Source organism: Phacochoerus africanus, chromosome 4 (assembly GCF_016906955.1).
Source record: "Phacochoerus africanus isolate WHEZ1 chromosome 4, ROS_Pafr_v1, whole genome shotgun sequence".
NCBI lineage: Eukaryota > Metazoa > Chordata > Mammalia > Artiodactyla > Suidae > Phacochoerus > Phacochoerus africanus.
In genome coordinates this window covers 81,372,082-81,394,264 of record NC_062547.1, presented here as the reverse complement: position 1 = coordinate 81,394,264, position 22,183 = coordinate 81,372,082, and the positions used below count along the sequence as shown (strand labels likewise).

Here is a 22,183-nt window from a genome sequence, read left to right as displayed (position 1 = left end):
AGTCTGGTGGGGGTGACAGTGTGGTGTGGTAAGAGTGCGGAAGAAATACTGCAGTTGGTTTTAGGGTTCAGATGGGTTTGGATCTCAGCTATGCTTTTTATTAGCTATAGGACCTTGGGTTACTCAACTCTCCTTTCTGAATGTCAGTTTCTTCTTTGGTAAAATATGGACAGTTCATTTAACGAACTTTTATTGTGCACTTAGACAGGTGCCAGGCAGGTTGGAAGCTGGAGACAGTGGAAAAGGAAAACAAGGTCCCTCTCTCTCAGGGCTTTTACAGTGGTGAGTTTGTGTCTGTGCCCAGATGAGACACAGGGCAGAAAATAAATGTGTCAACGCTTAAACCAAGCAAGGTTATTTCAGCTTGTGAGAAGTGTCATGAAGATGAGAAAATGGAGATGTACCAGTGTTATATCTGCTCAAGGAAGGCCTCTGGGAGGAGGCCAATGGGAGCAGACACCCCAGAGGGGCGCCAAGGCCAGGATGCTTGTGGGCAAGGTCCATAGAGAGGGAACTGCAAGTGCAAAGGCCCTGAGGCAGGACTGGCTTGGGAACAGATAAAAGGCAGTGCAGCTGAAGAGTTCGGAGGGAGAGAGAAGGAGGTGGACAAGACCCTTTTTGTGTGTGGCTATGGTCTGGATTGTCCAAATGGCCATAGAACGCCAGGCACACAGAGGCTCTTAGTTGATATATGACAGAATGATGCCCAAGAAGCTGTGGGGTCCCAGAGGAAGTGGATTCTGACAGCTTAGTGGAGTCAGGGAAGTCCGTACAGAAGAGGAAACATCTGAGCTGGGCCTTGTAGGATTTCATCTGGCAGACAACGGAGGGAGGGAATTTTGGGTTATGACATAGCATGGGCAAAGGCACTGTGGCTGGAAATGCAGGGTGTGTAAGTGACAGATGATGAGGTGAGGAGGTAGCTAGGAACCTAGGCAGAGCCTTGGGGGGTGGGGGGAGGAAACTTTTCACATGTCGCTGGTAGAGCTACAAACTGGCACATACTCTTTGGAAGGCAATTTGGCAATGTTTTCCAAGGACATAAGTACATGCTCTTTTTGAGCCAGCACTTTCCCTTCCAGGAATTTCATCCCTTGGATCTCCACTCACACAAGCACGAAAAGACATTTGTGCAAGGATGTTCACTGCAGCATGACTTATGGTAGCAAAAAACTGAAACTAGGAGTTCCCATTGTGGCTCAGTGGATTAAGAACCTGACTAGTATCCATGACGATGCAGGTTTGATCCCTGGCCTCGCTCAGTGGGTTAAGGATCAGGCGTTGCCACAAGCTGGAGCTGTAGGTTGCAGATGCGGCTCAGATCTGGTGTTGCTGTGGCTGTGATGTCTGTGGGCAGCTGCAGCTCCAATTGGACCCTTAGCTTGGGAAATTCTATATGCTGAGGGTGTGGCCCTAAAAAGAAAAAAATTACTGATGATAATCTAAATGTCTGTCTGTAGAGGACTGGCTGGTTAATTGTGGTTCATCCACCAGTGTGATGCCGTGCTGCCATGAGAAAAGATGAGTTAGACCCACGTATACTGATATGGGAGCATGGCAAGACACAGTGTGTTGTGAAAGAAGCAAGATGTCAAATGGTAATGTGCGGAGCCAGTCAATTTTGATACAAGGAAAATACATACACACACAATTATATACGGAAGCTCGTATACAAATGTTTACATCTAGATATACAAAAACCCATTTGCAAGGACTTCCCCTCAAAGCTGTTAACAGTGGTTGCCCCTGGCAAATGGGACTGAGAAAATCCAAGGAGAGAAGCTTGTACATTTCATCGCTTTCCTTCTCAGTGCTGTTTGATTACCTCGTATGGTATTGTACTTGTATCATGTTAAAAGCTAGCATGGGGACAGCTGTCATTATTGTTGAACTCTCAGCATTGAAACTATCTCCTTCCTTTTTTTTTTTTTCCTTTCTTTTTTTTTTTTTTTTTTAGCACCACACTTGCAGCACATGGAGGCTCCCAGGCTAGGGGTCTAATCGGAACTATAGCTGCCAGCCTACACCACAGCCACAGCAACATCAGATCTGAGCTGCATCTGCGACCTACACCACAGCTCACAGCAACACTGGATTCTTAACCCACTGAGAGAGGCCAGGGATCAAACCTGCAACCTCATGGTTCCTAGTCCAATTCGTTTCCACTGCGCCATGATGGGAACTCCAATACTTCCTCCTTCCTTATGAGGCATAGCCCATCTCCCCTGCCAGGAGCTGACAATGCTTTTCCCAGCTTTCCTTATAGCCAAGATGTGTGACTTCACCCCCAGACATCTCAGCCCCAGACTTGAAACCAGAACCTAGTGCCAGGAAGAAGCAGGGAAGGAGGGGCTTCTGGGAGCATCTGGCACCTACAGAGCAAGTTGTACCGTCTGTGTTGAGCCATGGTATCCAGGGAGTCTTCCTGGGCCCATTTGATAATGTGATTTGGGGCATCATTCCAGGCTGTGTGATCTCCAAGGGGACTCTGGCCTTCCAGGAGAGTTTCTGAGCTGCTCACTATTGGCTAGTAAACTCCTTATCTGTTTAAATTAACCCAAAGTGATTTTTGTGACTCTCAGCTAAGATTTCTCCCAATGTTATATGAAGAAAGACTGAGCAGTAGGAAGGAGAGCAGTAGGAAGGAGAGAGGAGGAAGAGAGAAAGAAGACCATACAAAGGGCATCTGTACCTTCTATTGTAGGAATTGGGAAGTCACTGAGGGATTTTAAGCACAAGAGGGACCTGAAGGTGAATTGCATTTTATGGGGCCAAATGGAGGTGAGTTGGAGGGGAGAGAAGCAGCAAAAGCAGCAAGAAGGCTGGGGCAGAATCCACAGGAGGAATGATGAAGCCAGAACTAGGGAAGCCTTGGAACAGGCTTGGAGCATCGTTTAGGAGGTAACTTATCAGATGTTGGAAAGAGGGAGCAGGACAAGTCCAGGAAGATTCCCAGGTTTCTGGCTTGGACAATGGGGTGAGTGATCCTGACACAAAAGGAAATAGGCATTGAGGGGACAGGGCAGCTCTGGGGGTGATGGTGAACTTGCTTGGAGCTCAATGAATGTGCAGTGTCTGACTGACAAGCTGGATGTGGGGTCCAGGAGAGAGTTGGGTATCTGACTTGGATGGAACTCAGGGAGTCACTCCAGGCTGGCTGTGGGCACAGATTTGGGCCATGGTGTACTGGGAAATCTTTAACACCTGGCTTTCCAAGCAGGGAAGCACCTTATTTGTAGCATTTGCCCATACCTGTGGTGTAAATTCTCTCACTGTGTTGGATTGCAAGCTGTCGCCGCAATGTCTCTGAGCAGAGAATTGGAGAGAGACACGTGGAGCACTCCAGCATTTTCAACATACAGATAAATCATCTTAAGAGCCTAGAGAGTAGTAAAAATCATTAGGAAGTTATGTTTTGAGTATTTATTATCTTTGTTTTAAACATAATTTACATAACCATAAATTTACACCATTTAACTTTTAATAATGGCTGTAACACCTGGATCACAAAATGTCTAAAACTTTAATAATTATTCTCAAGAACTGGTCTAAACCAGCCCAGTACACCAATGGATTTGGAGTCATGTGCATAGAGGTGGTGGCTGGAACCATGGGGATGCTGCAATCGCCCAGAGGGACAAGGAGGGTGAAAAGAAGAGAGGGTCCAGGACAGAATCCTGATTCACTGCAACCTTCCTGAGTGGTCAAGGGCCAAGGAGCAGGGGAAAGACTGAGGAGAAGCCCAGAGAGGAGGAGAAGCTGGAGAGAGCAGTGGCCAGGAAACTAAGGGGATTTATCACCATTCCTGCCATCCAGGCCTCAGGGCGAGGAGGAAGATGGGCAGGCAGGGTGGGGAGCTAAGAACAAAGAGGGGGTGGGTGATTCTGATTGAACACCTACTGTGTGGCAGGCACTATGTCCATGGTAACATTCAGCCCTAAAAGCAGTCCTTTAAAGCAAGTATTTTCAGTCCCACTTTACAGATGAGAAAAGGGTCACCCAGAGAGGAGAAGTCATGTAACAGGTCACTGGCACCTATTCTTTTCAAGTGGCTTTTCCTGAGTGCCTACTGTGTGCCAGGTACTGTTCTAGGCACTGGAGATTCAGCAGAAACATGGCTCAGGGAGTCCTTGCTCTCCTAAAACTTACCATTCTAGAAGGAAGCCACAGACAGTTACTTAACAAATGAACTAATGGGTCTCCGCTCTCCTAAGATCAAGATTTGCCATCCTTCCCGTCTTGGGTATCAGCCGTGGTAGTTTTTCTTCTCTTCCTCCAGTACCGCATGGTCCCTTGGCCCCAGAGCCTTTGCACATGCAATTCCCATTCCCAGAGACACCACCTCCACCCACCGAGTTAATGCTCACTCAAATGTCTCCTCTTCCGTGAGCTGCTTCTGAGTCGGTGGGTGGTTCTGGAAATGGGGTCTCTGGCCAGCACCATCAGGGAACTCGTTAGAAATGCCAATTCTCAGGCCCAAGTCTGATGCTAAGACATCAGAAGTTTGGAGGCAGAGCCCAGCTGTCTGTGTTTAACAAGCAGGTGATCCTGATCCATGTACTTGAGAACTGCTGCTCTAAGGCCTTGGTTCAGGTCACTGACTTCAACTTCCCCACTCTGCCAATTCCTTTCTTTTCAGAGGCCTGCATTTGTGATGACACAGATCTTGGTGAGACAATCTGATGTCTGGCTCCCCTGATGGACCAGACCACAGGGGCCACTCATCTGCTTCTGGCACACCCTGGAGCTTAGGGATTCGGGTTGAACAGATATTAACTGTCAGCCTCTGGGTGGTCATGGGCTCCCCTGGGTGTAGGGGAGGGGAAGGGATCCCTTACAGGGCTGGGATCCTAAAAGTGGCCAAGGGGAGGGTGAGAAACATTAAGAAGCTTAGGGAGGTTTCAGCCCCTGCAGAAAAGGGTGCCATGCAGAAGGCGGGGAAAGGGTATCCAGAGCTCAGAACTTTTCCTCCCTCCTCCACCTCCCCACTCCCTCCCCCACCCTGGGGAAGCCCTCAGCTGACTGCTATTAACCGCTGAGCCAGGCCTTGTTCTGGGGGCTTGATATGTTTTCTATTATTTAATACAGTAAGCTTCTGAGTTGGAGATGGTTAATGTTCCCATATTCCAGACAGGGAAATTGTGACCCAGCGAAGTTCAAGTACTTAGTCGAGGTCAGGGCAGGGAAGACGTGAACCCAGGCTGTGTGACTGCTCACTGCCCTTGGCTATCAATGCCCAGGAGGTAGGAAGCGAGTGTGCAATGGTCCGGTGTGTGCAACCTCATTTGTGCTTCCAAAAGGCAGCCTCAGCTGCAGCAGATTGTGAGGTGGAGGCCTCAGTGTTGCCAGGACTTTAAAATTTCAAGAGCAACCAAATATGTGGATTTTTAATATACGATCTCCCTGGTTTTATTTTCTTTTATTTTATTATTTTATTTTTTCGTAGGGCTGCCTAGGGGTTGAATCAGAGCTGCAATTGCTGACCGGATCCTTAACCCAGTGAAAGAGGCCAGGGATCAAACCCACATCCTCATGGATACTAGTCAGGTTCTTAATCTGGTGGGCCACAATGGGAACTCTCAATCTCCTTGTTTTTAAGTGATTACATTAAAAACCCTTAGATGCTGCCATAGACCAGATACAGGTGTGTGTCAGATGACACTCGTGGCAAAATCAAGGAGGTGAACAACAGCAGGGCCAAAAAGGAGACATCACGATGTGTGTGTGAGGTCCCTGACTGGCTATGGCACCCGCTCCATCAGAGTCACTGCTTCTACCATCTCTGGGACAGTCCATTTTAAATTCAAAGTCCAGGAGATCTTGTCATGGCTCAGTGGTTAATGAATCCGACTAGGAACCATGAGGTTGTGGGTTTGATCCCCAGCCTCGCTCAGTGGGTTAAGGATCTGGTGTTGCCATGAGCTATGGTGTAGGTCGGAGATGGGGCTCAGATCCTGCGTTGCAGTGGCTATGGTGCAGGCTGGTGGCTACAGCTCTGATTAGACCCCTACCCTGGGAACCTCCATATGCCATGGGTGTGGCCCTAGAAAAGAGCAAAGAAAAAAGAGAGAGAAAGTTAAAAATAAATAAATTCAAAGTCCCCTCATGGTGGGATGTGGTTTCACTAAAAGCAGAAAAAGCAGACTCCCTAATATCGACCCTTCCCTTTGTGTCTCAGCTCCCCTATGGCCAACACCTTGTGGGTAGGGAGCAAGGTCTGCCTGACCATAGCTGTGCCTGCAGCATACATGCAGAAGGTGCTCACTAAATGCTTGCTAATAGAAGTAACAGTGTAAGCCCTTTCCCCTCTGAACTCCTCCCATGTTGGCTCCTCCCAGTGCCCTGCCCAGGTGATGGGGGGGCGGGTGATGGGGGTTAAAGGCCGGCAGCTGGGGGTCCTGTCGGATGCAGCATGGCTACCGCAGGCCCTGTAAGTCCACCTGCCTGCCTCCTTGGGCAGCGAGGGCTGGGGCCCACCGCCCAGCCTGACTCTTTTCTTTGGTCAGGTCAGAGACGCTGAGGGTGACGTCCGAAAGGGGCAGAACGAAAAGGAGGAGAAAGAGAAAGAGGACAAGGAGGTGGCAGCAGGGGCCTGGGGGGGTGAGGAGGCTCCGTGCTCTCCCAGGGCTCTGCTGTCCCTGAGGAGGAAGGCCTGGAACCCGGGCCCCACGAAGAGCAAGCTGGAGTTGCACCCACTTCTGAACAGGTAGGCAGGCCCTGCTCTTGGCCTTGGCCACAGTTCCTCATCTGGGAAAGGCCAGAGCGGGCCTAAGACTTGGGCCCAGGTGGCCCTTCCAGCCTTAATTCAGTTGAAATTCTTGGTTAAAAGCCCTAACTCCTCCCTGGCTCTTCAGGATAACTCTAGTTGCCTTGGGTGGTGGGAGTGGGGAGTGGGGAGGGGGAGGGGGGGTCTGTGCCCCATCTTCCTTGAAGGGGCAGGACTTCTCTGCCACCCTAGCTGCTGCTGGGGGTCGGGGGGGGGCAGGCAGGGGTGGGCCCTGCTTCCTCCTGCCCATGTCTCCCCACTCCAGGTGGGCTTTGTGGTTCTTCAAGAATGACCACAGCCGGGCCTGGCAGGACAACCTGCAGCTGGTCACCAAGTTTGACACCGTGGAGGACTTCTGGGCGTGAGTGTCCCTTGATGAGGAGGCCAGGGTCAGGGGGCCTTGGGGGGGGAATCCTTCTCAGACCCTATCGCTCCAGGAAGTTGCTTCCTACACAAATTCCCCAGCCCTTCCTGGAAACTTGCAGCATCTGCTGAGGGCTGGGGCTTGGCAGGTTCTGCCCGGAGTGGGTAGGGGTGGGGTGGGGGTTGGGCACAGCCCTGCAAAGTCTTCTTGGGGCTCAGGGAGAGAGCCTGCGAGGTAGGAGAAGCAAGGACTTGGCCCTGAATCCACGGCTTCATGCTTTGTGACCCTGGGCAAGCTCCTTCCCCTCTCTGAGCTCGTCTCAGCCACAAAGCTTGTGTCTGTGATGATCCAGTGAGGGGGTCTAAAAGGGGCTCCATAAATCCCAGGGATGGGTGAGAAGGTGGGATTTGAGGGTCTAGGTAAGTGGGGATGGAATTCCTGGCAGGGGCTACCAGTACACGCAAAGGGCTTGGAGGCTGGAAGGTGAATAGAAAGCAGTGGGGTCTGAGGACAGTTGGAACCAGGCCATAAAAACCCTGGACTTTCAGCCTGGGCTGGGGGCCTCTCTCCAGGATGTACAGTAACATTCAGCTGGCCAGTAAGCTCTCTTGCGGCTGCGACTACGCCCTGTTCAAGGTAAGCTCTGCTTCCCTTCCCCTCCGGCCCAGGGGAGCTGATTCTTCCCAGGGGTTTGGGGATGGGGCACAGCCTCTCTCAGAGACAAGGATGGCTGCACAGAAGCTTGGGCAGAGCATCAGACCTCAGCTGCACCTCGAAGGACAGGGGAGAGGGAGGAGGGGGCCTACATTTCTGGCCTGGCTCCTTAACTAGAGACACAAGCATCAGAATGGCCCGAGGAGGAGTTACCGTCTGGTGCAGTGGTTAACAAATCCGACTAGGAACCATGAGGTTGCAGGTTTGATCCCTGCCCTTGCTCGGTGGGTTAAAGCATCTGGCGTTGCCGTGAGCTGTGATGTAGGTTGCAGACACAGCTCGGATCCCGTGTTGCTGTGGCTCTGGTGTAGGCCAGTGGCTACAGCTCCAAATTAGACCCCTAGCCTGGAAACCTCCATATGCTGTGGGAGCGGCCCAATAAATGGCAAAAAGGCACACACACACACCCACACACACACAAAAGAATGGCCCGAGGACACTCATCAGTGTCCAGGTCCCTCCCCGGAGGTGCTGTGCTGTGGAGCCCTAATATCAGTGTTTAAAGATTTCCCTCTGTGACTTGTGCTCTGCTGAACCGGGGAAGGCTTCCCTTGGCCACGCTGGGGTGGCCTCAGATGCTTCCTTAAGAAACCTCCTATCTGAACTCTCATCTCAAGGAACTTGGTTCAGTCAAGGAGACAAACACACCTGTGAGAGGATCCATGAGGCAACAGATATTGAGGCTCGGGGGCCCATGGGAGCTCACAGGGGAGTCTGGGGGGCTGAATGGCTGGTGGTGGAACCTGCTAGAACAGAAGGGATAGAGGCAGAGACAACTTGGCACAAGGAGGCCTGTTGAGGGGCCCAAGCAGGACCCTCGGAGGCGGCCGGGCTCTCGCTTCCTTTTGAATGAAGGAAGGTGGTTGATTTGCCATCTGGCCTCCCAGGACGGCATTGAGCCCATGTGGGAAGACAGCAGGAATAAGCGGGGTGGCCGCTGGCTGGTCAGCCTCGCCAAGCAGCAGCGCCACAGCGAGCTGGACCACCTGTGGCTGGAGACAGTGAGTGGGGGAGGGGGCTGGGGCGGAGGGTGGCGGGGGTGGTGGGGGTGGCCATGGTCTCAGGGATGGCGGGGGCAGGCTCTGTGGCCCCCGGAGTTCTCATCCTCCTCCTTTTGTGGCCCCAGCTACTGTGTCTGATCGGGGAGAGCTTTGAGGAGCACAGCCAGGACGTTTGTGGGGCTGTCATCAACATCCGAACCAAGAGGGACAAAATTGCCGTGTGGACGAGGGAGGCAGAGAACCAGGAGGGCGTGCTGCACATTGGGTGAGGGGCACCTCTGGCACAGGCTGGGGGCTGGGTCTCTTCAAGGGGAGAAGGTAGAACCGAGGGAGGGGCATGACTTGGCCTGCAGGAGAGACTTCTGGAACTCTCCAGGCTGTCTCCCCCTTCCTTCTTCCCCGCTTTTATAAAGGGTGTGGAATCTGGATTTCAAACTGTTACTGAACAGACCTCTTCTGTCTCGCATTAGTCACATTTTGGGTTTCCACGTGGGTAAGACACACACAACAGGCGTGATTGTGGCTGGAACTAGAGGAGGGACATCGGGCCAAGGACCAGGGTCCCAGGTTATTTCCAGGACCCATTAATGACTGCCTGTCTTATCTCCTCTTCCACTTGCCTCTCAGGCGTGTCTACAAAGAGCGCCTGGGCCTCTCCACAAAGACCGTCATTGGGTACCAGGCTCACGCAGACACGGCCACCAAGAGTAACTCCCTAGCCAAGAACAAATTTGTGGTGTGAGGGGACCCTGGCACCACTGCCCATTTGGCTGCCCCTGAGCTTTCCACTGCTGTGTGTGTGTGTGTGGGGGGGTGGTGCTGGGCTGAGGGCAGACGGCATGGTTTTCACCTATCTTGGAGTGTATATGAACACTCTTTAATGTGAGTTGGGGCCCAGGCCTAGGGGCAGCTCGGGTGGGTAGGGGCAACCTGAGGGCCAGGGCAGCGCAAAGGTGGCCTTGTTTCAACCCTGGGGGTGGGTTGGGTAAACTGGGGTGAAGTGAGTCACGGGGGGCGGGGGGGTTCATCTGCAGGTGGAAAGATAACAGGAGCAAATCCTAGGATCCAGGGCTTCCTTGGTGCCCCTACCTGGGGGAAGCAGGCCCGGTGGCCTGAGGGCCAGACTCTTCCATTTTGGGGGATGGAGCTCACTGACACCCTGAGAGCTAGTGCTCAGGGGACGGGAGTCTCTTGAGTGGTCATTCTGCTTTTTCAAAACTTTCATGGTTGCTTCCATGAGATTTGCAGCCTTGGAGCCCACCCTGTGTCCCACACCTTCCAGCAGCCAGCTGAGTATGGGTTCCTAGTTTATGGGGGGTGGGGGTGGATGAAGGCCTGACCCAGGAGAGGAGGCCGTGGTGGTCAGGCCTTCTACTAGACATGGATTAACTGAAAGGTGATGGAGCTTAAGCCCCTTTCTGTACCTGTTCTAAATAAATACTTTTAAACAAAATAAATTATTTTGAGGGCTCTGAAATTAAGATTTCCCCAAACCTTGATCTGTTCCAGTCCTGCCTTGAGAGGGCTCCTGTGAGAAACTTGGGTACCAAGCAGCCTGAGTAGGGCCTAAGCTGGTACAGAGGAGAGGGGTTAGACGCGGAATGGGGGTGGGTGTCAACCACCAAAGGGGTTTGACCCAGGAGATGCAGTGTATGCCCTTGGCAAAACCGAAGCAGCGGGGAGCAACAGGTGTAGTCTTCACAGGACCCAGGTGTCATCCCTTCTGAGTTTGAACCAGAAGAAGTACTGAATTTCGTCGAATGAGAAGCGCTTGTGATTCGACTCCACTGTAATAAAACATCCTGCATGTGTGCTAAAAACACCGTCAACATAGCCATCCTTAACCATCCTCCACTCGCTCAGGAGAGCAGTGGTTACTCCTCTCCAGGGTTGGGCATTGACAGCAAAGCCGGGGATTGGGGTGGCCCTGGTACCGAACTCTGCGATATGGGAGGAACTGAGGCTCTTTCCAGCTTGCGGCTTGCGGCGCCCTCAGCAGGTGTCTCAGGTGGGTCTGAAGCGGGAGTCCGCAGCAGCGGCCGGCCAAAGGGGCGGAGTCGGGCCTAGAGGCGGAGCTCCGAGGGGTCTGAGTCGTGGGGGAGGGTCTGGGCCTGGGGTGGTGCCTTACAGGAGCGGGCCTGGAGAGAGGTCCAGGGGCGGGGCTCCAAGGGGGGGGGTGGCAGAGTAGGGCTGGGGGTGGAGGCGGAGGCAGGGCTCTGGGGGGAACCTAGTGAGGGGCGGTCCGGGTGCCGGGGGCGGTCCCTGAGGGGCGGTCCCTGCTGGGAGGGCGGGGCCCGACCGGCGCTCTGTGCGGCAGAGGCCATGAAGCCGCAGCCGCCGGGCTAGGCCCCGGGCGGCTCTAGCCCAGGGCGGCCCGCGGAGGGCTGGGCCTAGCCCCCGGCTCCGGTTCCCGGGCCGGCGGGCGGCCTCTCACCATGCCCGGCAAGCACCAGCACTTCCAGGAACCCGAGGTCGGCTGCTGCGGGAAATACTTCCTGTTTGGCTTCAACATCGTCTTCTGGGTGAGCGCTGGGTGGGTTCTGGGCCCTGTGCTGGGGATGCCAGGAGAAGGGGGCTCAGGCCCTTGCTAGGGGGAGACCGCGCTCTGACACAAGGGCTTGGGACCGACTCCCCACTCTTTCCCCCCACTCCCACCTCCACACCCACCCCCGGGACCACCCGAAGGAACTGCGTTGAGGCCTGGATTGCAGGGGGCGGGTCTCAGCCACTGCGGTACTGGGCGGGGAGGGGTAGTCTTCCGGGGTCTTCCTAAGACCTGACAGAGACAGGGTCCTTGAGGACCCCCACAGCCACGCTTGGTGCAGGTGGCCTCCTATCCCTACCAGCCCCCTTGCTACTCTGGGATGTGGGGGGTGCACGGGGCCCCACCCCTGGTTTTGCTCATAGGGAGGAGAGCCTCCATGGTTGGATCCACTCCCCTGCCCCTTTACCTCTCCAGCACCTGTGCCTGCTGCTTCGCCTTAAGCTCCTACAAAGAGGGCTAGGTCAAAACCTCCTCCCGTCCCCCAACTAAGAGGCTTGTGGTCAGGGAGGGCCAATCGCCCTAGTTCTCAGCCAGGACCAGTGGGATATCCCCTGATGAGAAGCCAAGAGAGCCAGCCCTGGGGAACAGATTTCAACATTCCACTGCTGACCAAACCTAGGCTTGGGAGCCAGGCTGCCCCTGTCTGGAGAAGGGAGCTGCTGGTGCCCCTCCCAGGGTGGCATCTGTGCCCCTGGGCCCTGCCAAGTCATCTTTCCCTTTTCCCTCCCCCATCCCATCTCTCCAAGGCTACTTGCTGCCTCTGCAGTCTCTGCTTCTGTTGCCTTGGGTCAGAATGCCAGGCCCATTCATTTTAGTTCAGCAGGACTCAGTGGCACTACCCTCTACCCACATGCCACTCATGAAGTGTGGTTGTCCCTTGGCCTCAGCAGTGCCTAGATCTCGAGGGTGTGGGCCACGTGCAAAGAGCACTGGAGGGGGCAGTCTGGGACTCTGGGTGCAGCAGGCCTAGCTGTGACACTGTGGGCAAGTTACTTCTCTCTGGGCCCCAGCTTCCCGGCCAGCGGGTGGGTGAAAAATGAAGTCTTTCCCTCAGGACTATCAAGCAGATTAAGTGAATTATAACTTACTGTATTCTTGCAGCTACTTTATTATGATATACATTTTACAGGCAAGGGAACAGGCACAGAGAGGTTAAGTCACTTAACCCAGACTCACAGAGCCAGTAAGTGCAGAGCCAAGGTGACATGGAGCGCCCAGATGTCAAGGGGGGAGAGGCATGAGTGACCCAGACTTGTTCGAGGGGCTGGGGAGCCAGAGTGTGAAACACCCCAGGATTTGGCAGAGTTTGTGTTTTATGTTCAGGGCAGTGGGGAACACTGAGGGCTTTGGTGCTGGGTGATGGGTCTGCTCTAGCTTTTGTACTGGAGGCAGATGTGTCCGGCTGCCATGAGTGAGTGAGGGGCAGGGCTTGGAGGTAAGGAGACCAGGGAGGAGGGCTGGTGCAAAGCTGGGGTGGGTGGGAGTGGAGAGGAAGTCTCCAGGGGGAGTTATGAGGCCTCATTTCCAGGACCAGGCCACTTGGGGGTTTGGGTTTGGATCAAGGTGGCCTGAAGGAGGTACCTGTGAAACAGGCCCAGGGGTTTGCTTGTTTGTTTTAGTTGAAAGCAGACCCTGATGTCACCCTGTTAAAACTTGCCATTTTTTTCTCGTTAGAATACAGTCCAGACTCCTCCCTGTGGCCCACAACACCCTGTGGGGTCTGGCCCTGCTGCCTGTTCAGTTTGTCTCTTGCTTCACCAAACACGATCTTAAAGGCCTTTGCCAGTCCTTCTGCCTGGAATTCTCTACTCCTCAATACCCCTTTCCATCACTCAGACCTCATTGAAAATGTCATCACCACATTCCCACCACCCCAGTCACTCCCCATGGCATCACCCTGTTTGATTTTCTTTAAAGGCTCTGTTGGTATCGGAAATAACCTTGCTTGTTCACTGTGGATTTCCCCACTGGAGTGTAAACTTCATGAGGGCTGAGAGCTCATGTGTCCTATTCACTGATGTATATCTGGCACTTGGAACGGAGCGTGGGATGTGGAGGTGTTTGCAGCAGGCAGGGGGATGAAGGGCTCTAGAGCCAGGGAGAGGTTCAGGTGGAGCTCATGAGATGCCAGTGTCATGATGGTGTGAAAGGTGAGTGAGAGGAGAGGGTAGAGGCCGAAGGGGGAACCTGTCGGGGGAGGGAGTAGCCATGTGCACAGTTGCGCAGGTGAAGCAGAGCTTTGTAGGAGGGAGGCTGAGAAAAGGGGCGGGAGGGAGGAATGGCCTTGCATTAACCATGGAGAGATTCAGGAAAGATAAAGTAGTGATTGTGATCCTTCCCTCTCTGAAGGCCGTGGGTGGATCAAGTGGGATGAGGCAGAAGTAGTGTTTGGTTTCACATCCCAGATCCAGTGTAGGGGAGGGAAGGAAAAATATTTCTAGAAAAGAGTACAGCAGTGGGAGGAGCCTGAGGTCAGAGAGGGGAAGGAGCTAAAGGTGGCTGTTCAGGAGTGGAGTTGACTGAGGCTCTGTGCTTGCTGCGGGGGGATGGGGGCTGTGGAGAAAGCAGGTGGGAGGGGGAGGTCTGAAGAGGTGCAGTAATGGCCTTTGGCTTGGGCAGGAGGGGTGCTTTCCCCCTGAGACTAGCCTCGGGCATCTGGCTTCAACTTGCCAGGGTCTTCCCAGTAAGGAAATGAGGCGGGATAGTGGAGGGCATTTAGAAGGCCAAGGCTGGGGCCCCTCTGCTGATCCTGCTCTGCATCAGGATTCCTTGTCATTCAGGGGTCTTGGGCTGTGAACTACAAGAAGGGACTCTGCCAGATGGAGGTTGAAATGGTGGGACAAGCATGGGATGTTAGTCACAGAGTTGCAGGGCAGCAGGAAGACCAGACTTGGGAGGGGGCAGGAGCCTGGAACCCTAACCCAGGCCTGGGGTGAGAGCAGAGTCTCAAGAAACAGCTGCTGTTGCTTGGTGGGACTATTTTGGCCACCCTCAGTTCCAGTTCTGAATTCACGAAGGGGCCCCTATGTCCCTCTCAGGGCTGAGGAGGGTGCAGTCTTTCCAGATGTGTCCTGTGGAGAAGAAACACTGTGATGGATTCTTGGGAAGGTGGAAAAGACCCTGGACCCATTTACAACCCTTTCCCTTCTTTCTCTACCCGTGGCTTCCTGAAGACCCTGAGCACTAGCGGGCAGGAGGCTCTACTGGGGGTGGGAATGGATGCTGGTGCCCCAGCCCTCAGCTCTTTGCTGCTACTTCTGCAGGTGCTGGGAGCCCTGTTCCTGGCCATTGGCCTCTGGGCCTGGGGTGAGAAGGTAAGGCAGTGTGGTAGGGTGTGGGGCTGCTGTGGGTCAAAGTGGTGGGAAGGCCAGCTCCCCCACTTGGCTCTGTTCCCCTTACACAGGGCGTTCTCTCTAACATCTCGGCGCTGACAGATCTGGGAGGCCTTGACCCTGTGTGGCTGTTTGTAGTGGTTGGAGGCATCATGTCGGTGCTGGGCTTTGCCGGCTGCATCGGGGCCCTCCGGGAGAACACCTTCCTGCTCAAGTTTGTGAGTGCCCTCCCACCTAAACCCACTGGGGAGCCCAACCTCCTCCCACCCACTCTGGCATATAGTTCATGCTTAATAATGATAGTTTTATTATTATGTTAGTGTAACAGTGATCACCAGATTTGCATTATCTATATTTATAGGATATTCTATTGTAAGTGACTGAAAGGGCCACTAAGAAAAGCCTAGGGGGATGTTAGCCTCCGGCACATTTGGATCCAGGGGCCACCACAGTGCCACTTGCCTTGGTCTCTCTCTTTCTCAGCTCTGTCCCTCTGGTTTGGCTCCAGTCCCCTTGGGCTGAAAGGATGTCCAGGAATGGGTGGATGTTGGCTTCATGCTGCCCTCCCAGGAACTCTTGCAGGATGCTGAGTGAGGATCTCCTCAGCCATTCTGTCAAAGTCCTTTAATTGCAACTCCTTAATCCTGATTGGTCACCTCTGGACCGATCCCTGTGGCCCCAGGGGAGGTAGCGCTCTGATTGGTGGGCTCTTGACTCATGCCCAGTCTTCTATCTGGGATTGAGAAGAGGTAGAGATGCCTCCATCTGAGCCACAGAAACTGAAGGTGTATATAGAGAGCGATTTCTCAAAGACAACAGGTTAGGTAAGAAGGTGCTTTTTTCATCATAAAACAATGTTGGGAGTTCCCCTGTGGCTCAGCAGTAACAAACCTGACTAGTATCCATGAGGACGTAGGTTCCATCTCTGACCTCCCTCAGTAGGTTAAGGATCCGGCATTGCTGTGAGCTGTGGTGTAGGTGGCAGATGTGGCTGAGGCCTGGTGCGGCTGTGGCTGTGGTGTAGGCTGACAACTGCAGCTCCAGTTTGTCCCCTAGCCTGGGAACTTCCATATGCGGGGGGCGTGGCCCTAAAAATGTAATTATAAATAAATAAATAAGATAGTACTAACATGATAGAACATGGGAACTCTGGGCTATCTCAGATCACAGTGGGTGGAGCCCCACCTGGTGGCACCCCCAGGCCCTGTTTCTCTGACCCCCACTGTCTGTTTGCCCCCAACCCCAGTTCTCTGTGTTCCTTGGCCTCATCTTCTTCCTGGAGCTGGCAACAGGGATCCTGGCCTTTGTCTTCAAGGACTGGATTCGAGACCAGCTAAACCTCTTCATCAACAACAACGTCAAGGCCTATCGGGACGACATTGACCTCCAGAACCTCATTGACTTTGCTCAGGAATACGTAAGTCCAGCGTCCAACACCGACCACATGCAAGAGGCACCTGCCAGGCGGATGAATGAGGGAGCAAGTTCCCTGTGTGCTGGGAACATTCCTGCTCCCACCAGGCCAGGCAGGCCCCAGGGAAGAGAGCCAGGAGTCCCCCTATCCCAGGGGAAGCCAGCCTCAGTGATCCCCATGTGCGTAGCCCTGCAGGGACACAGGGTTAGTGAACAGGGGCCAAAGACTCCAAAACTGGCAGCTCCTAGGCCAGGCTTACAACATACTTAAAGGAGGAAATTTGGTATAAAAATGTAGATTTCTCCTACAAAACTGAGCCCACAGTATCAGAGTTACATGGCCATCGCCCTCCTCCTTGCTGGTACAGGGGCTCTCCGATTGCCACCATCTCTGCCACTCTGCATTTGATTATACCTGTCGACCCTCTTCTCTCATTTATGTTATTTGTTTGGCCCCTGAACATATTAGAGTTTGAGATCCCCTTGACAGAAGGCCTGTCCTCAAGCTTTCAAACCCAACCCCTGTGGAGAAACAGTCAGTGTTTCTAGACATCTCCCACCTGTGTGTGCTCACCCACTTACAGGCTTAGTCACACACACACTCACAGTCATACGTGAGGTCACAACCACTTACACAGTCACACGCCATTGGCGCCATCCACCCAAGAGTCTGCTCTGGGATCCAGAGATGAATCAGAGCTGGTGCCTGCTTTGAGGAGCTCTCAACCCAGGACAGAGGCAGACAAAGAGCCATGTGGTTAGCATATGATTTATTTCTTCATTAGACACAGAAATTGTTATGGACCTATCCAGGGCCAGGTGCTGGGGATTCAGCAGTGAAAAAAACCTGGGATCTAGGAGTTCCCTTTGTGGCTCAGCAGGTTAAGAACCCAGCTAGTATCTGTGAGGATGCAGGTTCGACCCCTGGCCCTGCTCACTGGGTTAAGGATCTGGTGTTGTCGTGAGCTGTGGCATAGATTGCAGATGTGGCTTGGATCCCATGTTGCTGTGGCTGTGGCGTAGGCCAGCAGCTGCAGCTTTATTCAACTCCTAGCCTGGGAACTTCCTTATGCCACAGGTATGATTCTAATGAGAAAAAGGAAAAAAAAAAAAAAACAAAACAAAACCAAAAAACCACACACACAACAAAAAACTGGAAACTGTCTTCATGGGAATGGCAGCCTGGGGAAAGAGACAGATGATAAGCAAGCAAAAGAAACATGTGTGTGTCTAGAATTATAAACTGGTATAATTTAGTGGTAAGGGCTGAAGTGGGTAAGCATGAGGGAAAGGGCTCTGGGGGTGGCCCTGGGGTTGGAGAAGGAGCAGGAATGTGAAGAGAGGGGCGTGTGTTCAGCAGGAGCAGCAGGTGCTGAGCAGAATGAGAGGCAGGCTCTGTGCTAGGACTGGTCCCTCATCCCCCCAGCTCAGCCCACAGGGCCTACCTGTGTCTGCCCAGAACTGGTTCCTGGAGGGCCGGCTCTCCGCAGCCTGTGCCCTGTCAGTGAGTGAAGCCTGCGTGCTCTGGTCTCCCCACCAGATCCTGAGCTCCTTGCTTCACTGCAGCCCCGCCCACCTAAGGAGGCAGCTTGAGATATTCTGGGAGGGGATGATGGGGGACATGGGTGCTGACAGCAAGATTTATGAAGTAGAATGGGATGGTTATAGGGTCGCAGGATTGTCCTCCTGTGCCTGCGGAGGGGAAGAGAGGTCTTCCCTAAAAAGCTCTGGGGCGGAGTTCCTGCTGTGGTGTCTTGGGAGCGCTGGGAGGCAGGTTCAATCCCCAGCCTGACACAATGGGCTAAGGATCTGGCATTGCCGCAGCTGCGGCTTAGGTCCCAACTGCGGATTGGATCGGATCCCTGGCCCAGGAACTCCATATGCTATGGGGCAGCCAAAAAAGAAAAAAGAAGAAAAAAAGAAAAAAATCTCTGGGGCACATGTGGCGAGACTGGGCACAGATGTGGGCCTCAGTGGGGCCTCTCCCCAAAGGGTTTGTTGAAATTCCCACCCCTCCAGGTGGCCTAGAGGAATTCACGGTCCTTGGGTCACCATCCTTGCCCCCTCCCTTTCCACCTCCTAGTGGTCTTGCTGCGGAGCCCGAGGGCCCAACGACTGGAACCTCAATATCTACTTCAACTGCACTGACTTGAACCCAAGCCGGGAGCGCTGTGGGGTGCCCTTCTCCTGCTGCGTCAGGGATCCTGCGGTGAGTGGGGCCAGGCAAGGAGGGGCGGGACCTCGCAATGCGCAGGCCCAGTCTGGGAAGAACAACCAGTTGTCCCTCCCCACCCTCACAAGGACTGGTTCGCTCTCTGCTGGGCCCTGCTCCAGGGGCCGTGGATGTCAGAGGAAGCCATCTTACCTGGAAACAGTCCTCCCGGGCTGGGGAGTTTGTGTCTCTGGGCAGCGCTGAGACCTGATGGATGGGGACTGCTCCTCTCTGGTAGAAAGGATGGAAGCTTCTCGCAGTGACATCCTTCCAGTCACAGTGCCCAGGTTCACTGAGGGCCAGGTTTCTTCCCATTCTTATAAAACATGAGCAGGCGGGATTCCTAAACAGGAGGCAGATCAAGGTGGCGCTGCGGCCATGCTCCCCGGCCTTGGGGAAACAGGAGCACAGGCCCCAGCCAGCCTTGCTTAAGGAGCGCTGGATGTGGCCGAATCCATGGTTCCATCTACTTCCCCTGAGACGCGAGGCCCATCTCAGTGCCGGACGCTGTCAGACCCTGTTAGTGCCCTGTCACCTAGTTGCTCACTGGCCTGTTTCCCCTCAGGAAGATGTCCTCAACACTCAGTGTGGCTACGATGTCCGGCTCAAACTGGTGAGAGGGGTGGGGGCAGGGCTGGGCCCAGCTGGGGGGAGTGGGGTGCAAAAGGGGGCCCCCATAAGCTTAAAAGACTTCAGGGATTGATTGCATGGGGAGCGGGTGCTGAGTACTGGGAGGCGTGTGGGACCTGATACTGCCAACCACGAGGCAGCGGACATGTGGGCAGTGGACTCCAGTAGAGAGAGAAAAGGTGAGACATGGATAAAGAAAAGTGCATGGTAAAGTGACAGTTTCAGCTAAGCATTTGGAAGAAAATAAGGGAGGTGATGGGATTGGAGCTGAGCTGTCAGGAAAGGCCTCTCAGAGGAGAAGTCGTTTGTGCTGAGACTGACGAGAAGGCCCTGCTATGGAGCTCCAGGCGGCAGGCACTAAGGTGTAAGGCCCTGGATGGGACTGAGCTTGGCAAGGCGGATTGAGATGGGCAGGCTGGCGGAGCTGAGCCTGGTACCCGACTGTCCCCAGGAGTTGGAGCAGCAGGGCTCCATCCACACCAAAGGCTGCGTGGGCCAGTTTGAAAAGTGGCTGCAGGACAACCTGATCGTCGTGGCTGGGGTCTTTGTGGGCATCGCCCTTCTCCAGGTACTGCCCAGGCCTTGCATGCCCTCACTCGCCCCAGACAGCCCGCTCTGCCAGCAGCCTCTCTTCACCTGCCCTCCGTCTTACAGATCTTTGGTATCTGCCTGGCCCAGAACCTCGTGAGCGACATCAAGGCAGTGAAGGCCAACTGGTGAGGCTGCCACGCTGGCCACGGCCACTGGCCTGGCCTACCCAGGGACCCCTTCCCCCACTGTGCCCATGATGGGCAAGACTGCAGGAAGTGTTTCTTCTTGGACCTGAGCCCCACGTGGGGCTCGCATGCCACTGTGTTGTGTGCCCTCAGAGAGAGCTGAGTGGCTCTGCCAGGGGCTGTCTATCCTGGAGCTCGTTGCATGGAGGGCGGGTGTGGCAGGGTGGGTGAGTGCAGGAAGCCACCGACTTGGCTGTTGTTGGATGGCAGGCTCTCCAGGGAACTATGAAGTTCACAGCTGAGGGGGTGCAAGCCAGGTGGGGTAGGAAGGGTCTGCTCTGTGTCTCCCCAACACCGCCAGGGACCCATGTCTGTGTATGGCCGCGTGGGGTGGCTTGGGGCATGCTGTTGCATGGGACACAGCCTCACGTATCTCAGAGCTCTCTCCACTAGCTGTGACCTTGACCCTGCCAGGAGCCCACTTCAGCTTCAACGTCTCAGACTCTAAAATGGGTCCAAGAATTTTCTCTCCCTTGCTTGCCTCTCAGGATCAAACATGATGATGGCTACAAACTACTCAAATAAACAAAACCTTGAAAATCCCTGGCTTCTGCCCAGCATCTTGGAGGTTCTATCAGCCATCAGGCCTCAGCAGAGCTCTCCGCCTGGGGCCCTGACCCGGACCCACTCTGCCAGCGTGTTTCCTTGGCATGGGCAGTGTATACATTTGCACTGACTTTAAAACTTGGTGTATTTCACGTAAAAGTCCAGATCCATGGCTTCTCATGAAGATTGGCTACCCGGTCACAGCAGCTCTCGGGACATCGTCTCCTGGGCCATCTGCTTCCTGTTCTCTGAGGGCCCTGTCCAGCCTGTGCCACTCACTCCGTGGGCTGGAGTTGGTCTCCTCTGCCCCTGTGGGTTTTGCTCTGCAGACACCACGAGGCTGCTGTGGGGCCAAGCCTGGGACGAGGCACAGGGATGTGAAGAACGGGGAGGCTGGACCCTGCCCTGAAGAAGCCACAGCCCAGGAGGGAGCCGGCCCTGCTAGGGACTGAGATGGGGGCCCAGGAGAGTGGCTGAGAGGTGGGATGGAGCTTAGGAAGGTTTTGGGAAGGAAGTAGTTGGAAGCTTGGCACCCTTGGGATTGGGAGGAGCCTGCTTTGGGGCCCTTGGTGGTTGTCGCCTGGGTTTCCTTGGAAACAAACAGAAAATCTTCACGGTGGTCTGCAGAGCCGCCTCGTGGCCACCAGAGGGCGCGCCAGCACAGCATTGCCTGCGTCTGGCTGCTTCCTCCGCAGCCTCACCCTGGTACAGCTTAACCAGTCCTTCGGGGAACTTGAGAACTTTTAAAGGAGCAATTGGCTCAGACTCAGCTGCAGTTAGGAAAGTCTGCTGCTCTCAGCTCTGACTCTTAGCCGCATGAGGGGGTGTGTGTGGAGTGAATGCCGCGCCCATCCCTGGGCTGCCCTTTGTGGATAAAAGGAGGGGTTTGAGCCAGTTCACAGATCTCCCACTCAGGTGCCCTTTAGGTCAGGTAGGTTGTATAAATGAATGAAGGAGGCCTTTGACTTGTGAGGCCTTGGCAGTGCAACTGACTTTCCTTCCTACCATTCCTGAAGAAGACACGGAGAGATAGCGCTTTATGACAAGAGAAATATTTGGATCATCGTTGACAGTGGCAGCTGACCTTGAGATACAGTAGGGTGTGGTGGGGGGTATGGCAGAGCACAGATTGCCGCCTGAAGTTGGTGGCTGTCATTCAGTTGCAGCTAATTGCTGTGAAGCAGGTATGCAGGTCTAATGTCAGAAATCTGGAGAAGCTAGAAGTCCCCTTTTTTTTTTTTTGTGAGATATCCTTAATTTTTAAGTTGTTGGCAACTAATGAAAAAAATTTTTAATGCCGCAAGGCCAACAAAAGGTATAGGGGTCAGCTTTGGCCCCTGTGCAACCATAGATCGCTCTGGGACAATCACCTACCGGGGCCCTGGCTGCTCTGCCATTCAGGGGTGCTAGGGCTGCTGCCAGGAGGGCACCCAGCATCGTGGCTCCCAGACACAGGCTGGACAGTGTCCTGGAGCCCCTGGCAGGCACCTGCACACTACAATAAATGCTGCTCAGAGTACTGTTCACGGGTCTGGCCTTTTTTTACCTTCAAAAGCTTTCACTTTCACGTCCCCCCTCAAGCCTCACAACCCCCTGTGAGGTGGAGGTTCTTTTCCTGATGAAATGGGGCCCCAGAGAGGGGAAGGGGGCACCCTGATCTGAGCCCTCTCACTGGGGCTTTGCACCAGACCCATCCTGCTGTTTTGATGCTTCTGAGTGACACTGGCATAGTCAAAAGTGCCAATCAGTAAGGGGCAGTAAGGTTCCATTCCCCAGGCGCGAATTGAGCAGCCACGCAGGTGCTGGGCCACAGAGGAGAGGGAAGGGCAAAGTCCTGGCCCTCGTGCTGCATTCTCATAGAGGAGACACAACCACAAGTAGACA

At 54.1% G+C, this 22,183-nt stretch overlaps 2 protein-coding genes across 2 annotated transcripts; both read left to right on the top strand.

Annotated features, from left to right (window-relative positions):
* Positions 1-6,434: 6,434 nt before the first annotated feature.
* Positions 6,435-9,809, top strand: EIF4E1B (eukaryotic translation initiation factor 4E family member 1B; the record flags this gene model as incomplete). Its single annotated transcript, XM_047778056.1, has 6 exons — positions 6,435-6,706; positions 7,032-7,127; positions 7,703-7,766; positions 8,732-8,845; positions 8,971-9,110; positions 9,473-9,809. Coding segments are annotated over 6 exons (801 nt in total), but the record flags the coding sequence as incomplete, so codon positions are not given.
* Positions 9,810-11,144: 1,335 nt separating this feature from the next.
* TSPAN17 (tetraspanin 17) lies at positions 11,145-21,823 on the top strand. Its single transcript, XM_047778041.1, has 9 exons — positions 11,145-11,367; positions 14,654-14,704; positions 14,794-14,940; positions 15,969-16,139; positions 18,219-18,344; positions 18,913-18,960; positions 19,429-19,545; positions 19,632-19,693; positions 20,242-21,823. The coding sequence occupies exons 1-9, from the start codon at positions 11,281-11,283 to the stop codon at positions 20,276-20,278; spliced, it is 846 nt and encodes a 281-aa protein (XP_047633997.1). The 5' UTR covers positions 11,145-11,280; the 3' UTR covers positions 20,279-21,823.
* The last annotated feature ends 360 nt before the right edge of the window (positions 21,824-22,183 follow it).

What these genes read in the sequence shown, in the direction of transcription:
- TSPAN17 (XM_047778041.1), top strand. Translation starts at nt 11,281, where the DNA reads ATGCCCGGCAAGCACCAGCACTTCCAGGAACCCGAGGTCGGCTGCTGC. An exon ending in ACGATGTCCGGCTCAAACTG is followed by an intron (nt 18,961 to 19,428) that starts GTGAGAGGGGTG and finishes GACTGTCCCCAG; the next exon opens with GAGTTGGAGCAGCAGGGCTC. An exon ending in AAGGCAGTGAAGGCCAACTG is followed by an intron (nt 19,694 to 20,241) that starts GTGAGGCTGCCA and finishes CTTGCCTCTCAG; the next exon opens with GATCAAACATGATGATGGCT.